We start from the raw sequence: 15276 nt of genomic DNA on the forward strand, positions 1-15276 counted from the left end.
AGTTAATGAACAGAGAACGAATTGTGAAAAAAAATAATTAAATGGCCTACGTGAGAGATTGTGTTGGATACACATGTGAACTCCAATGTTAAAAAACGCTGTCTTCCCTCCTGATTCAGGAAGAGAGCGAATCTATGGGCTTTCCAGTCTAGTTGAATTTACATCCAGTTCTGTCACATTATTCCCACCTAATGATTGTGTGTGCATATATGTCGAGCAAAGGTCTCAGAAGCACAGTTAACAGGTACTATGGTCTAAACTGCAGAGTGAATTTTCAGAAATACTTTGGTCTGTCTTGTTATGCCATAATTTGCTTATTGTATTTAGTAGTCAAATTTTTTTTTTATTTTTATTTTTTTTTAAATCACTGATCTCCCTTTTCCAGTAGGATTCTGGTTAGGAAGACAAGGACTTGGTACCTGTGCTAGGCCTGCTTTTGAGAGCTCAGTGCTGAGTTGCCGTGTTTTCCCAGGCCCCTTGTCTCAATTACTTCACAGGCAGATTGCAAACAATAGCTGCAGCTTCTGTGAAGTGGTCTCTCACAGACATGGGTAGGTCTTCCCAGTACTGATGCCCCTGGTCCTGGGGCATGCTCAGAACCTTTGAAAATCAAGCCTTTTTTTTTTTTTTTTTTAATGAGCTGAAATGTGGATTTGGGAGCTTAGCTTTAGGCATTCAGGTTTGAAAATATTGGCCTTATTGCGTAAGGCAAGAGTCAAGCTTGCCTCTGTGGAAGGGAGAGAAAACGACGTAAGAGAAGAGGGAGAAAAAGAGGAACTATTCCTCATCTGTATTGAAATCCATTACAAAATATACATTGACTTCAATGGCAGCAAGACTGGGCCTGGCAGGAGGGCAATAAATAAAGGATTTGAAAAGTTTCCCTATCCTCTCCACCATGCACAAAACCCCCTAAAATCAACATTTTTCTTTTCAGTTTTTCCTTTGTTCTTCGATTATTTATTTATTTATTTCTCTCCACTAAATGCTGACAGTTTACGGCTTCCCCTTTAAGTCAGAAGAAGATAAGAGTGACATCTTTGTTTCTGGCTGATAGCTTGAAAATTAAGTACAGACACTAATCAGAACAAAGAGGTTATAACAGCCAGTCTGAATAGAGACATTTATATATTCACAGTGCATTTATTGAAAAATAACCATATAGAGATCATGCAAATCCTTGTACTCTGTGATAATGGCTGTCAATCAGTCAGATTCCCCTATATTAGGATTATTGAGAAATAACAGTATAGTGGTCATGCTGATCAGACACTGAAAACAAATAAACATGCAAGAAATTGAATACATGGGGGTGGAAAATGTACAGTTGTGAATTATTGTCCTATGAATGACTGAATCTATTCCATTTCAGTATTATAATAACTCCAGAGATTTCATGTGAGTTGCCTGAGCATCTGCTGAATGTAGTAATGATATATTGCAACAACATTTTATATAGACATCAAAGATAGAAAAGGCCTGTAAATTTATCTAATCCTTTCATTTGCTAGTGTTTGATTGTTCTCTACTGTATATTTTCCAGTGCTGTGTCCACTGGTGACTCATATGTAATTTTGTTGAATCATAGTGGATACAGAAATAACATAAGTGGTTAATCTTTGCTAACAGAATTCAACAGTGCATAAACTTCTGTTGATTTTTTGGTCTTGTGTCTTGGAGACACGGTTGAGACTAATGTAATTTTAGATGTCAGTAGCAATGTTTATAATTTTTCCAAGGCAATGGTTATAAAAACATAACATATCAATGCTGCTTCTTAGCTCTTCCCTAACTCCTCCTCCTCCTCTTTTCAGGTGACAATTAAGGAGCCCCAGTCACCTGGAGACTCTGCTGCAACTGTGTTGCTGACTGTGAGTCGGAGTCAAGGAGGATGGGGGGCAGTCCGAATCATATGGATTTTGGAGGAGGCAGCTAGATATGATCTCACTCCTCTGAATGGAACTCTTTACTTTAATGAGGTACTCCCAAGATTTCAACATCCCATTTTCTTCCCTTACATTTGCTTACATTTTCTTCTTTCTCATATGTAGTTATATACTTGTCATTACACACTTGTACTAGCGGAGAGTCATAGTCTGTTATAATACAATAAAAAAAAAATATCTAGTAGCATTGACAACATGCCACGTCCTTTCCAAACAGAAAAGAAAGGATGGCCCGTTCCCTGGAGGACGTTGGTATAGGGTAAGTCACCCAGGGAATGTGGCATTTCAAAATGTTATAAATTGTCTTCTTTTTAAAAAGAATAAAAACATTATAGAAATTTTAATAATGACCATGGAGAACAGTTATTCCATTGCATTAGCTGACAATCTAAAACAGACATGCAACTTGCCAGGTCTGGGAAGAGAGAAAATATAAATTCAATATAAATATATACTTTTTAAAATAACAGCGATTACCATGTCACCCTAGTGTTAGTTGGCTAAGCTGTAGAGCTCCATGACAGAATTGGGTCTTGAGGTAGGATTTAAAAGTTTAAGTATTGTGAAACTATTGTTGTTGACATTATTAGATTAATTTTTGTTACGAATTATACTTGGTGCTCGGCAAAACATCCATTTAAAAGAATGAATTCTTTTTTACTGTCTTCTGGTGCATTACTGCTTTATACTGATTGCACCAAGTATTATATTTATCATCCAGATTTATTGCCACTGGAATAATGTCTCTTAGTGGTTTTACAGATATGCAACCAACTTTCACTTTCAGGTTTTTACCAACTGTTTAATATTCATGTAAAGAAAGTTTGCTGAGGCTGCAGACAGCACCAGCAGTTGCTGAGAGTTCTAACGAACCGGAATACAGCTCCTTTCTGGGCAGACTGTTATCTAGAAAAACACTTGGGGACATTCCACTAACCTACAGTGCTGGTTGTGAAACAGAATTTCCCTCCTGTGAAAAAGTTTGTTTTTGGAAGCCAAAATCTTGGAATTCTTAGTGAAACCTAAATACTGCAAAATGTCATTTTGGAAACATTGCAGCTACAACATTTTGGCGTTTCTGAAATGAAACATAATCTCTAGCTCCTTGGCAGTCCACCTAGTGGTCTCTCAGGATTGAGCTGCCAGAATGCCCAGAGAGCCAGTCAGCGTGGGGAGTCCAGTAGCCTGGGGAGCTGAGGAGGCAGCCGCCTATGGGAGACATAGCCTGCCAGCCCATGAGGGGAGGCAGTCTGGGATTCTGGACAGTAGGTGGGCTGTAGGGGAGGCAGAGAATCCATGTTGGCTGAAGAGAAGCTGAGGATCCTGAAGAGCTAGGCAGGCTGGCAGGAAACCAGGTGGGGTATCAAGTCTGCCTGGTTTCCAGAGGAAGTTTAATCAGAATTGACATGTTTCTTCAGAACTTGTCAATTCTGTCGAATGTGCCAAGTGCTGTACTCCTCTTAACCCGCATTGACGTCAGTAGAAATTGAGACACTCAGCTCCTTGCATCATCTGATTGATCTCACTTGAAAAATATCAGCCTAACTCATTTTCCTTCTCTGATTCAGACTGAATCCCAGAAGACAATTTTTTTACGAGCAATACAAGATGGCCTGCTGGAGGGGAATGAAATGCATACCATTCAGCTGGTGTCTACTGATAATGCAGAGATATCCCCGATAAATGGTAAGGAAATAATTTGCTATTTCATAATATCAGGTAGCTTCCAATTATAATTCCAGAAGGCCTTTTTATGCTAGATTTTTGTTTTGAAATTTCTGTTTTGTATGAATGTGTATAGCTAGCTGATCACACTTTGAAATTCTCAGTCCTCCTGAAAATTGTTTTACTAACTAGCTCTTGATTTACTGAAAAAAAAATCATTAGGGGACATTTCTGAGATCATAGTTTTTCACCTAAATTAATTGGTTGCATATAAAAATTATGGCTATATAATACAATTAAGTGTTAAAAATGCCTAAGTAATTGGAAACTTTTGAAAACCAACAATTGAAAATGTTGGGAAGTGAAAAGTAAAGGCATACAAATTCTGTAAGCCAAATAGTCTCCACAGTGAACTCCTAACGAAGGCTATAGCTTTCTGTCTAGTCAAGGGCAGAATTTTGTCCTCAATTCTGATGTAATTCACAATTGTGACAATTTCTAAATGTGTGAGGTAGACAACTCATTTAAAATATAGCATTCTCCCCCGGTACTCAGTTACATGTAGTAACTACATGTAATGGAATCTTGCAATTTTCTAACTCATCCTGTGTCTTGGGAAAGTCACGTAAGCTACTTGGTTGAAATCCTGACCCCGTGGAATCTAATGGCAAAACTTCCATTGATTTCACTGATTCCGTGCCTTGGGTTTGTTTCTGATCCCAGTTACAATGTTCCCTCTAATTTTTTCCATCCATGTGCAGAATGAATTTTGTTATGTGCACCAATATCGATGTAATCTGCGGATGTGTGCCACCACTAGAAACACAAAACCTAGATATAAATTACCCTCACATGTTATATACCCAATTACCCAAATATTTTTTTTCATTAATGGTAAGACAGCAGTTTAAACAAGGGCCAAAGTCTGTGCTTGTCACTTGAGCAGGAAGCCCATGGGAGTTTTGCTTAACTAACGATAGCAGAATTTGGCCCTAGAGGTGAATACTTTAAAAAATCTACAATTAGCAGCATATTTAAACCTGGATTATTACCTTCAAGTTCAACAAATTTAAAAATTCACTCCACTTGCTGTCTGGAAACATCAAATGTTCATTCTGTCATTTTGAAAACAAAACATCTAGAGTATAATTGTGCAGTGAAGTATTTGTACACAGTATGCTTTTAATGTGAAATCTGCAAACAAAATCCAGGCCTTTATGTACAAGCTTCACAGCTGAAACCTGCTAGCAATGCGTGCAATGTGGAAGCGGCCCGGGTTGAAGGATGTGCTGTCCACCGCTTCCCACAGCGCCCATTGGCCTGGAGCGGTGAACCACAGTCAGTGGGAGCCTCAATTGACCGAACCTGCGGACATGGCAGGTAAACAAACCGGCCCGGCCCACCAGGGTTTTTACCCTGGCAGGCTGCGGGCCACAGGTTGCCGATCCCTGACATACACCATTAGTGTTCTCCTCATATTAAAAAATACATAGTACATTTATACTCAAAGAGAGAAAATTACCTGATTCTAACATAGTGGATTGCAAAACTACATGGAGCTTATAGAAATGCAATATTGATTGTTATATTATCTCACTGAGTTGCTATCTCTTCATATTGAACTGATGGTCAACATTTGCCAACTTATTCAACACATCAAAGTTCATGGGAGTTTTTGCAACAGAAGCGGGAGTTAGCATACAAATAGACCCAAATAGATTAATACCAAACCCCTTTATTTAAGAAGTTTTGAACAAAGTTTAAAGATTCAAAATAAAACAACATACATACCAACAAAGGTCAGGCTTCCCCTGCAAAATTCGTAAGAAACCACTTTCTTTGGATGTGCAAGTTGTTTATCTAACTCTTGAAGATTATCTACAGGTAGCCTTTAATCAGTTTCCTAGTGGAAACTTGTAACTATACAGCAAAGGGCATCTTCAGTTTCTTTTTTTCTTTTAATTCTTCATCTAAAAAAACAAAAAACAAATGAATTATATGCTTTTAAAAAGCACAGACTTGTGCCACTAAAATCTACACAGAAAATAACTGCTGTTTTTTTGGAAAAGCAGCAGTTGATTAATCATTTCTTTTTTGGACTACGTTGCAGCCAAATTCCTGATGGAGTGGATTGATAGAAACATTTTTTTAAAAGTACTTGATAACAACTGGGTTGTCTCTCCAAGGAATTGCATGAGCTTTGGAAACTGAAAAAAAGAAAGAAAGAAAGAGGGTAGAGGGAGCAATGCGGTGTGCAGAGCTGCAGTGCACTTAGAATTGTGCTTAAAAAGAAACCATACCCAGCTATTTCAGCGCCCTTCCTCCACTTCTGCAGAGTGCAGACAGCATCAGTAGCCCAAAATCAGACCTATGCTCTTGTGCCCAGACAAGTTACCCACTCTTTCCCCAGCCTCAGTACCTCGGAGCCCAGGTTTCCCAGTTTGGGTTCCCTCCTGTGTGCCAATCAGACACCTGCCCAATGTGTTGAAGCAGACCCAGAAGTTGATGATGCTAGTCACTTGGGGTTGCAGATGCACTAAGTACAGCCTGGGCAGCTCAGTCGCTTATCTCTTGGTCTCTTTATTACATTCCTGAACTCCTGGCCGCTTCGCAGCCATTCACAAGCCTCTGCTCTCACCAGTTCCTTCCCAGTGAGGAGCAGGGGGCCCAGGAGAGAAGATCATCCCCATCCTGGCAACACAGCACAGCCCAGGGGAGGAGGATGGGGAGCATATTATGCAAAAATCAGAGTGCAGGGTATTGTGCTGTGGCCCCATGAGTCCCAGAGTGGGGCGGGGATGGGGGCCCACCCGGCACTGTGGGAAGAGGTGCCTCCACCACTGCCCCCGCCACATGAGTTGGGGCTCCCTGGTGCCTGGTTCCCCTCCAGCTTCTGAGCCCGGCTGCCTCACCCCCCACTCTAGAAGTGCCCCCACCACTGTTTATAGATTCATTGATTGTAGGGCTGGAAGGGACCTCAAGAGGTCATCGAGTCCAGTCCCCTTCCCTCATGGCAGGACCAAATACTGTCTAGCTGTTCTCCAGCTCCACCGCAGTCCCAGGTGCTGCCCTCCTGCTTTCGCTGAGGATGTGTGCACCTGTGTGCTGCAGGTGCCCAGCTTAGAGGGAACACTGGTAGTGGAGGTGTACCTGTATAGAACCAGTGCAAGGTGAGGTCAGAATCAGGCTACCTGAATCAGTTTTCCCATTTGCAAAATAAAGATAAAACAGCATTTTTCTAGCATGGTGTTTTACAGATTAGTTAATAAAGTATTTGTAAAGTGTTTAAAAGGGCTAAGTATTATGTGCAAGTTATTTTCATTAATATTTCTGTTCTTGCTATAATCTTGTGTACTAACTTGAATGTACTGACAATGTTCATTTATTATCAGAAAATCTTTCTGCCTCTCTTCATAGGTCTGGCAACAATCATTATTCTGGGGGATCAGGGAGCTTCTGGGGTGGTTGGGATAGCTCCGTCTTCCAACCATATTCTCATTGGGGAACCCTCAGGAAAGTATAACGGAACTGCTTTTATTAGGTGGGTGCATCATTGATTTCTCTGCTCATTTTATGAGTACACACTTCCTTTTAGTACAAAAGGGGGGGGCAATTGCCTGAGTTCTATTGGTGCTGAGCATCCACATTTCCCACAGAAGTCTGAGAGCTGCTGGTGTTCACCACTTCTGAAAATCAGGTCAATAGCCATTTATTTTCAAAGGAGTTGCAAAACATATGTGAGTTTCAAATGATATCAGCCCCTGGCGCTCAGGAGGGTCTTTCAGGAATGCATGTGATGAAATGCATTAAAAGGAAGAGTTTGTATGGCAATCAAAGCCCCTGCAGAGTTCTTAGGGACTGGAAGAAATCCAGTCCACAATTGTGCCTCAGTTTTTGGCTGTGTCTACAGGTGTTTAGAGCGACGGAGTGACCTGGGTTTTGAATTGAAGCAAAGCATAATGATTTCATTGAGTTTTGTAACTAAGCACCAGAACACAGAATGCCAAATTATGACCTCTACACTGTGGGAGTTCTGGTGGTGGGAAAGGCACAGGTGGCATTGCCTCCTCCGTCTAGAACACTTATGAGGAAAGAGTATTTTGCTGCAACCTTCAAAGAGCAAGCTAGTGCTGCCTGTAGCATTGGCAGTCCCAGAGAGGTTATGTTGATAAAACCATAATCTTACCCTGCCCTGCAGTTTGCCAGGTTGACTGTAGTGGGAGAAGTGCTGTCTCCAGGTTTTTAAAGGAGCAGTAAGTAAGTTAACTCTCTGTGGAGTCTTTCAGCACCCCAGAGACTTTAATCCTTTACAAAGGCAAAATTCCTACAGGCTGCTCCCACTCTTTTTTCCCCTTCCATTGTATATCTCAGCTTCCTAAAAGCCACAGCAGAACCCAGAGAACTCAGTCTTCAACCCTGGCTCTGCCTGCTTTGTGCTACTGCAAAGCAGGCAAAGAGCTATCCTAAAAAGGTAGCCAGCGATCCCTTTCCCCAACACCAGGGAAGCTGAGTATAGGCAATATTGCAAATACTACAATAACGTTATCTACTTGCAGAGATAAAATTGTCAGGATTGTAACAGTGACTCTGCTATATTAAATTCAAGCTTCAGTGAGGCTGATAATGCTTGGCTGAGTCACAGATTCATAACAACCTAGGCAGAGTACCAGCCATCTCTTGTACAGATGACATAAAACATGTATAGGAAACCCATCAACGTGTGTATGTGTTTTTACTTACAGGCTAGTACGTGGCCCGGGGATTTTTGGGGAGGTCACTGTGTACTGGAATATAACGCCCCCTCTACAGAAGGAATTTGCTGAGATATCAGGGACCTTGATGATGCGAGATAGGCAGTCTGCAGCTGGTGTGCTAATACAGGTGAGAGAGAGAGCTATAGCGTTGGTTATTCCAGTACTCTCTTTTTGTTAGCAATTAATAGTAGAGCTCACATTGTAAATGTTTTAAATCCTTTCAGCTTTATTTGTTTGTTTTCTGTAGGCTATAGATGATAACCTTCCTGAAGAGAAGAGTTACTACCAGTTTCATCTATCTGGAGTCAGTGATGGAGGAGTCATAAATGAGTCTACTAGCATAGCAAATATCACCATGGTTGCTAGTGACTTTCCCTATGGGCAGTTTGCATTTTCCCAGGAAAATCTGCAGATAACAGAAGAAGAAAAATGGGTATTGAGTTAAAAGACTAAAATCCTTAAAAATGGAAGCATTAATCTGAAATGTGAATTTTTAATGCTTTTGATAACTGTCGTTTTCTGTGAATAGTGGATGACAATTTCCTAAAAATAAACAGCTGAGACTTTATTTCTGCATGTGTATAATACAGTGTAATGTGTTATTCTGTGTGAATAGTGGATGACAATTTCCTAAAAATAAACAGCTGAGACTTTATTTCTGCATGTGTATAATACAGTGTAATGTGTTATTTTGTTATTCTAGGCTTTGAGAGATTTTTGAAGAGGCTGGCATATTCTGAATTGTGTGATTAATTCAATTTCTGTATTTAATCTGTATTTATTTTATTTAGTGGTTTTATTTAGTAAAACTAATTGATGTGATGTCTGTAGAGTAGTGTTCTTAGACGCATATATAACACAGAAATAAAGGCAAAAAGTTAAAACTAAGCTTTTTGTCTCCATCAGGTTAACATCACTATTGCCCGTTCCAGTGGGTATTATGGTCAAGTGCAACTCTGGTATTGGATGTTAAATGGAACTGCAGAGGAGAGCATGGATTTCACTTCCTCATCAGGGGAGCTTGTGTTTGAGCCAAATGAGACTACTAAAGGGATTTCAGTTGAAATCCATGATGATGACCTTCCTGAAGGTCCTGAAGAATTTTCAGTAACAATTACAAAAGTAGAGCTCCAGGGAAGGTAAAGATATATTTCGCTGCAGAGGAAAGATTAGTTACAGGCCCAAAAGTGAACTATGTATATGAAATCTTACCTCACTGCAGTAAAGTCCCTGATTCCTGCTCTGATTTAGTAGCTGATTTTCTAATAGTGTAATAATAGAGATTTGGATCAAATATAAATAGAGGGACACACTCATTTTTCCAACATTTATTACATCAGTAAATTACTGATTGATGATTAAAGTGAGGACTCAGTAGGTATTGGCAGAAATTTAATAGCTATTTCTTTTTGGATGTTCCAGAGAGGTGCAGAAGAAAATGGTGTAGAGATTTAAATAGGGAGGGAAATGGAATAGCTTGTTGGAAGGTGAAATGTGCTTATTCAATTGGGGTTAAGTTTATAGAATGGGTGATAAATGCTGCAGACCTCTGAAGAAGCAAGAAATAATTTAATCTAATATACTGAAAGGGAGGAAATAGTTTGAAAACTACAGAATTGTAACTTGGGGAAGTATGAACATCTTTAATATAAAATGGGGATATTTTTAAGAAAATGGCAAAAAAGAGATTTCTTTATAATCTTTCGCAGAAATAGTCCATCATATCTTTACTGTTACTGATTGAAAAAGTATAAATAAATTAGATACAGTCCTGCCTAGAACTAAGAACCAAAGATTGTTTCATCTCAATCTAAAAATCTACTCTCGGTATGTTATGTTACTATATAAGAACCTCAGACTAATGCTTATTAAATTAACTCTTTTGTAATTATAAGCTTTTTACAACAAAACAATACTCTAAGACATTTGGACCTGCAACACTCCTCTCCCAGCTGACAAAAGGATACAATGGTGAAGTCGAAGACTAAAGTAAATACAACCCACACTCCCATCAAACGTCACTGAGTGCCCTTATGCCACCTGGGTCCTCCCTTATCTTTTGAAAGCACTCAGATCTCTAATGAACTAATGGATGTATTGTTGCTGAATGACTGATTGAATTGAAATTCCAATGAGCCATCATGACTATCTGAAAACTTAGTCTGTTTCCTGTAAATAAGTAGAATGTAGTATATTTGGTACCATGCCCTAAATATGAACCTGGGAAGGAGCCATTTTAATTTTTGAATAGATTTCATGATTTCTTTAGCTCTGAGTTTCCAAGACTCAATCCTCAGAGCCTTTCTTCTAGTTGGGAAGAAGTTTGCTGATGGAAACGTAAAATGTCTGTGAAGAATGCTTTCTCTGTGGGCAAATCCCACAAATACATCACTCTTTGCAAATCCTGCAGTAACTGATAATTTTTTTCCGTACAGCTTTGCCCCTCCAACCTCTGATTTAAGTTTGTCCTCTGTCACTCAGTGCATACCTGCCAACTATACTGAATTTCTTGGTATAGAACTAAGTTTTGTCTCGTCAGTACTCTGTAACTTTGGCACTGTACAATTTTCATCATATTCTTTTACAGGAAATTTGCTGATCATATCTACTACTGGTGTCCATACTGGGCATGCTAATCTTAGGCCCTGATCCCAAAAGAGATCCACAAGTGCAGATCATTATAACAACAGTGTCTCACAGAAGCTATGCACCAACAATGGGAGACAGCACAAGCAACAACAGTCCACACTTGAGCCTTTGTAGATTCAGGGCTTTAGGGTTTATCTCGTGGGGTGTAGTCTCATTAATAGATAGTTTTGTCACTATCTGTTCTCACAGAACAATCATGTTACTGTTTCTGTATTTCCCAAGGGTTTGTGAAATTCGTTGCAAATAGAATTGGAAAGACATGACAATGGAGAGACTTTCATTTTCAGGGAAGAAAAAAACAACCACCCTGTTCTGCACATGTTCTGCTTTTGAAAGGTGTGGCTGGGAAGGCTGTGACAATAACTGTAAAAGAACTAAAGTACTTGTGGAGTCTACAAAGTGTCAGACAGGCATCCTGAGCCCATTTCCTTTTATACAGCTAATGTATCTTTATTTTCTTCTCATGCTCTTGCAAGTGGATTTGATTTTGCTGTTAGAGAAAATGGACTGCAAGTGGACCAACCCCCTGGGATAGGAAACATCTCCACAGTTCACATCATTATAATGAAAAATGACAATGCAGAGGGCATCATTGAGTTTGATCCATGGTATATCACTCTGCAAGGTAGGTTAATGTTTAAATTTATACTGCAGTTTAAAGGATAGGCTTGCGACTACAGCACAGGATTGGTAGTCAAGGCTTCTGGGCTCTATTCTTGGTTTTGCCACAAACTTCATATATGTTCTTGGGTAAGTGATTTAACTTCATTTCTTGCTTTCAGCCTTTGTAAATGAGGACGAATACAGATTTACAAAAGTCTATTCACTCACCTGCATGGGGGAAGTGGGTTTTTAAGGAGAAAGGAATAGTATATTTTTTCATTATCAGTTATCATAGAAAAGGAAAGGCAAGTAGATCTTGTACCTGGGCTGGTGTATTTTGCAATACCTACTGTGATACAGCATGGCCAGAGGGCAGCATAAGAGTGTTAGCAGGGGGCCTTATTCCCTGCCAAGGGAGGAAGGTTTGCTTTAGCTTAACTAGAACAGCTGTGGCCAGTTCCCCAGCCGGAGAAACCCTGAGGTTTGTAAAACGACCCAAATTAAAATAGAGCGTATCCCACTTTCGAGCCTACCCATACCACGCATTGCGAGCTGTGGATCATAGAAGCCAAATACCTAACACCTAGATCTGACCACCAAAGGAAGGCAAATAGCCCCTGGCCAAGGATGCCAAGGAAAAGACCTTTTCTCACACCCATGCCTTTCCAGACACTGTCCGCCTTCGACTCCATGGGGCCCTGCCACATTCAAAAGACGTGGATAGTTATTACACCCCATGCCAACATATGCCGCCGCCTAGCTAGACGACATAGTATACAAGCCCTGATAGCGGAGACACGACCTGGACAAAGGGAACGGTGCTGAAGACCTTTCGAAAGCTGTCTCACCGCTAATCCTCGAAATGCGTGATAGATGAAGCTGAGGCCAAAATACTCGAGTGCTGTAGGGAGGAGGTGGGAAGCCCCCATGGAACAAGTGACGAGCAAGTACAAGAGAATGCCTTGAGCCAGCGCGCAAAGAGACACGGCGTAGAGGCATTTTGGATAGTTGGATTACTATCGGAGATCACCTCATTGCCACAAGGAGCGGGGCCAAATTGACGATCTGAAAAGCGGGGCCCCGAGATCAGTGAGGACAGAGCGGGCGAAGCCAGCATGTGCAGATGCCCGGACAGCCCTAGCTGCTATCCGGTACAATGCCCCCAGACTCGAGAAGGACCATCAACTGCAACGGAACGCCTCGGAGGTGCTCCGTGACGCGTCCTGCCCAAGTAGGGGAGAGGCACCCAAGCGTACTCAGCCGAAGTCTCCCCAGGAACAAAATACGTTGGAAAAGAGAATGTCGGATAAAATGGCTAATGGAGATCCCCTACATACCCTGGGCGGCGCGTTGACCTGTGACGCCACGCCCGCCTCAATGGGATCATACGAACAAGGAAGAAAACGCCAGAGACGCGGGGTTCCTCTCTTTGCACCTTGCCATTCGGGTTCCAGCATAGGGCTGGATGCCAACACGCGCAACGCTGATGCCTCCACCCAACACTCGCCGTCTCATCCGAGAGCCAACCCTTGGTGTCGGGAGGGTGGGAAGTGAACAGCGAGGCCAGAGGCAGCAGAAGAGTGTTAGCAGGGATTCCTGCGCAAAGGAGAGGTTCTTAGATAACTAGAACAGCGGGCCAAGTAGAGCACCTGACTCCAGTTAGAGCACCTGAGTTCACTTAGAGCACCTGACTCCAGTTAGAGCACCTACCTGCCATTCATGGATATAAACTCACCTGCTCAGTCAGACAGGGTGTGGTAGTGAGAGAAAGTTGGATTGGAGCTGCGCAGATGCAGAAGAGAAGAGTGCCAGAGAGAAATAGAAGGTTTGTGAGGAGTGCTGCGGGCATTTGGGAAGGCCAACAGAAACCCAGGTAAGGGCACCAGGCTTGTATAGAAGAGAGGTGAGAAAACCCTTCACAGCGACGGGTATGAGAGGGAAGTAACCCAGGGGAAGAAACCACTAGTCAAGTGGGTCACCACAACCCCAGGGCCCGTGTGGACCTGGAGTAGAGGGCGGCAGGTCCCTCCCTCCCACTCCCCTTCCTCCAAGGAACACTAGGGGGAGTGATTAAGAACTGGTTCAGAGGCAAGCAATAGCGCCCTGAACCTACCCCAGAGAAGAGAAAGCGCGAGACCCAGCAGAACAGGACCGGCAATTTGCCACACTACTTAAAACAGGTGTTGTGAGGCTTATGTCAATGGCAATTATAAAACATTTGAGATCCTGAGACAGAAAGTATTATAGAAGAGCAAAGTATTACCATTATGGTTATTATTTATCTTCTTGTGTATTACAATCAAATGTTTGTATCTCGTTATAGAGTACTTTTGTATGACATACTGAGGTAAATGAATCCTAGCTATGGCTCCAGAGAAATCAGTAGAGGAACACCAGAGATGAATCTGGCCTTTAATATCTTCAGTAATAAGTAAAATCTCTGAAAATATCCACACCTTTGCTGCCACCACCACATTGGATTACTGCAATATGAAACTTTACTTAAGACTGCTTCAACTAGTTTGAAATGTGGCAGCCTTCCTACTTAGTTGATCAAGTGGTCTAAAGTATATTACAGCTGAGTTTTTTGTGCATTCCACTGGCTAGCCGCCTGCTTATTGGTGCAGATCAGTCCAAGATGTTATTAATTGGTAAAGCCTTGTATCGTTTAAGATGTGTCTTAAGAACTTGAATCTTGTTCATTCACCATATTAATTGGGCATGCATTTGCTATTACATATCCTCTGAAGATCATAAATAGTTGCTATAATTACCATACTGTACATTACAGAGTAATCTACAAATCCTCTATTGAGGGAACTGTAAACTGGCAAATCAAAATGAGTGTAGCAATGTATTCTTTGTTGTTGATTTAGTTATTAAAGTTTAAAATAATGTACATGGTTTTTGATCCGTGTCAAAACTTAAGAGGAAAAAAACAGATAACCTAGAAACATAAGACACCTGGATGTTGTTCAAAGCTTCTCTGTCTATCTGATTAAAGAAAGTGTACATAATTCTGTTATGGGAAACAAGTGATAATCCATTTACGTATATTATAATGTTGTTAGTCACTCTGTGGCCAGTTTTCAGAAGCAGCTGGCTCAAGTGCCCAAGCAATTTATGCCCTCCTGAGTACAATGGGCACATATGTGTATAATCACCTATTTTGGGTGTCTAAGTGGTCATTTACATGTACTGTTTATGAAGCTACTCTGAAAAATGCACTCTTATTGTTCAGTAGTTCATTTTGAATTACTCTTGCAGTGGAAGAAGATGTTGGAATGATCTTGATTCCTGTAGTGAGAAAGCGTGGAACTCATGGCTATGTGACAGCTGATTTTCTCTCTCGAAGTATTTCTGCACTTCCTTACAGTATTGACTACAGTGTCAATAATAACTCAGTCATCTTTCATCATGGCCAGAACCGGAGTTTTATCAGTGTCTCTATTACAGATGATGATGAAAGGTAATGGTATTGGATCTTTGTTTAGTTATTCATGTATTAACCTATAATTGTTTAGAAATTCAGTCTTAGCCCATTATATGCTACGTGCTTATACTTTGATTTGACGAGAACACACCAATGTTCTGTGTACAGGAAGCTTCCAGTGTACAGGAAGCTAGGAGAGCCCTATGCTGCTGCCACCACATCACTA

The 15276-nt window shown here is 41.0% G+C and overlaps 1 protein-coding gene across 1 annotated transcript in view; it reads left to right on the forward strand.

Annotated features, from left to right (window-relative positions):
• The window catches only part of ADGRV1 (adhesion G protein-coupled receptor V1), a 460423-nt gene that overhangs the window by 163175 nt on the left and 281972 nt on the right, over positions 1–15276 (forward strand). Inside the window, exons 61-68 of the mRNA XM_032764111.2 lie at positions 1815–1979; positions 3515–3632; positions 7029–7152; positions 8354–8492; positions 8613–8798; positions 9272–9504; positions 11491–11639; positions 14885–15086. Coding sequence (XP_032620002.2) covers positions 1815–1979; positions 3515–3632; positions 7029–7152; positions 8354–8492; positions 8613–8798; positions 9272–9504; positions 11491–11639; positions 14885–15086 — 1316 coding nt within the window. The remainder of the gene's footprint in view (positions 1–1814; positions 1980–3514; positions 3633–7028; positions 7153–8353; positions 8493–8612; positions 8799–9271; positions 9505–11490; positions 11640–14884; positions 15087–15276) is intronic.

This window comes from Chelonoidis abingdonii, chromosome 6 (assembly GCF_003597395.2).
Source record: "Chelonoidis abingdonii isolate Lonesome George chromosome 6, CheloAbing_2.0, whole genome shotgun sequence".
Lineage (NCBI taxonomy): Eukaryota > Metazoa > Chordata > Testudines > Testudinidae > Chelonoidis > Chelonoidis abingdonii.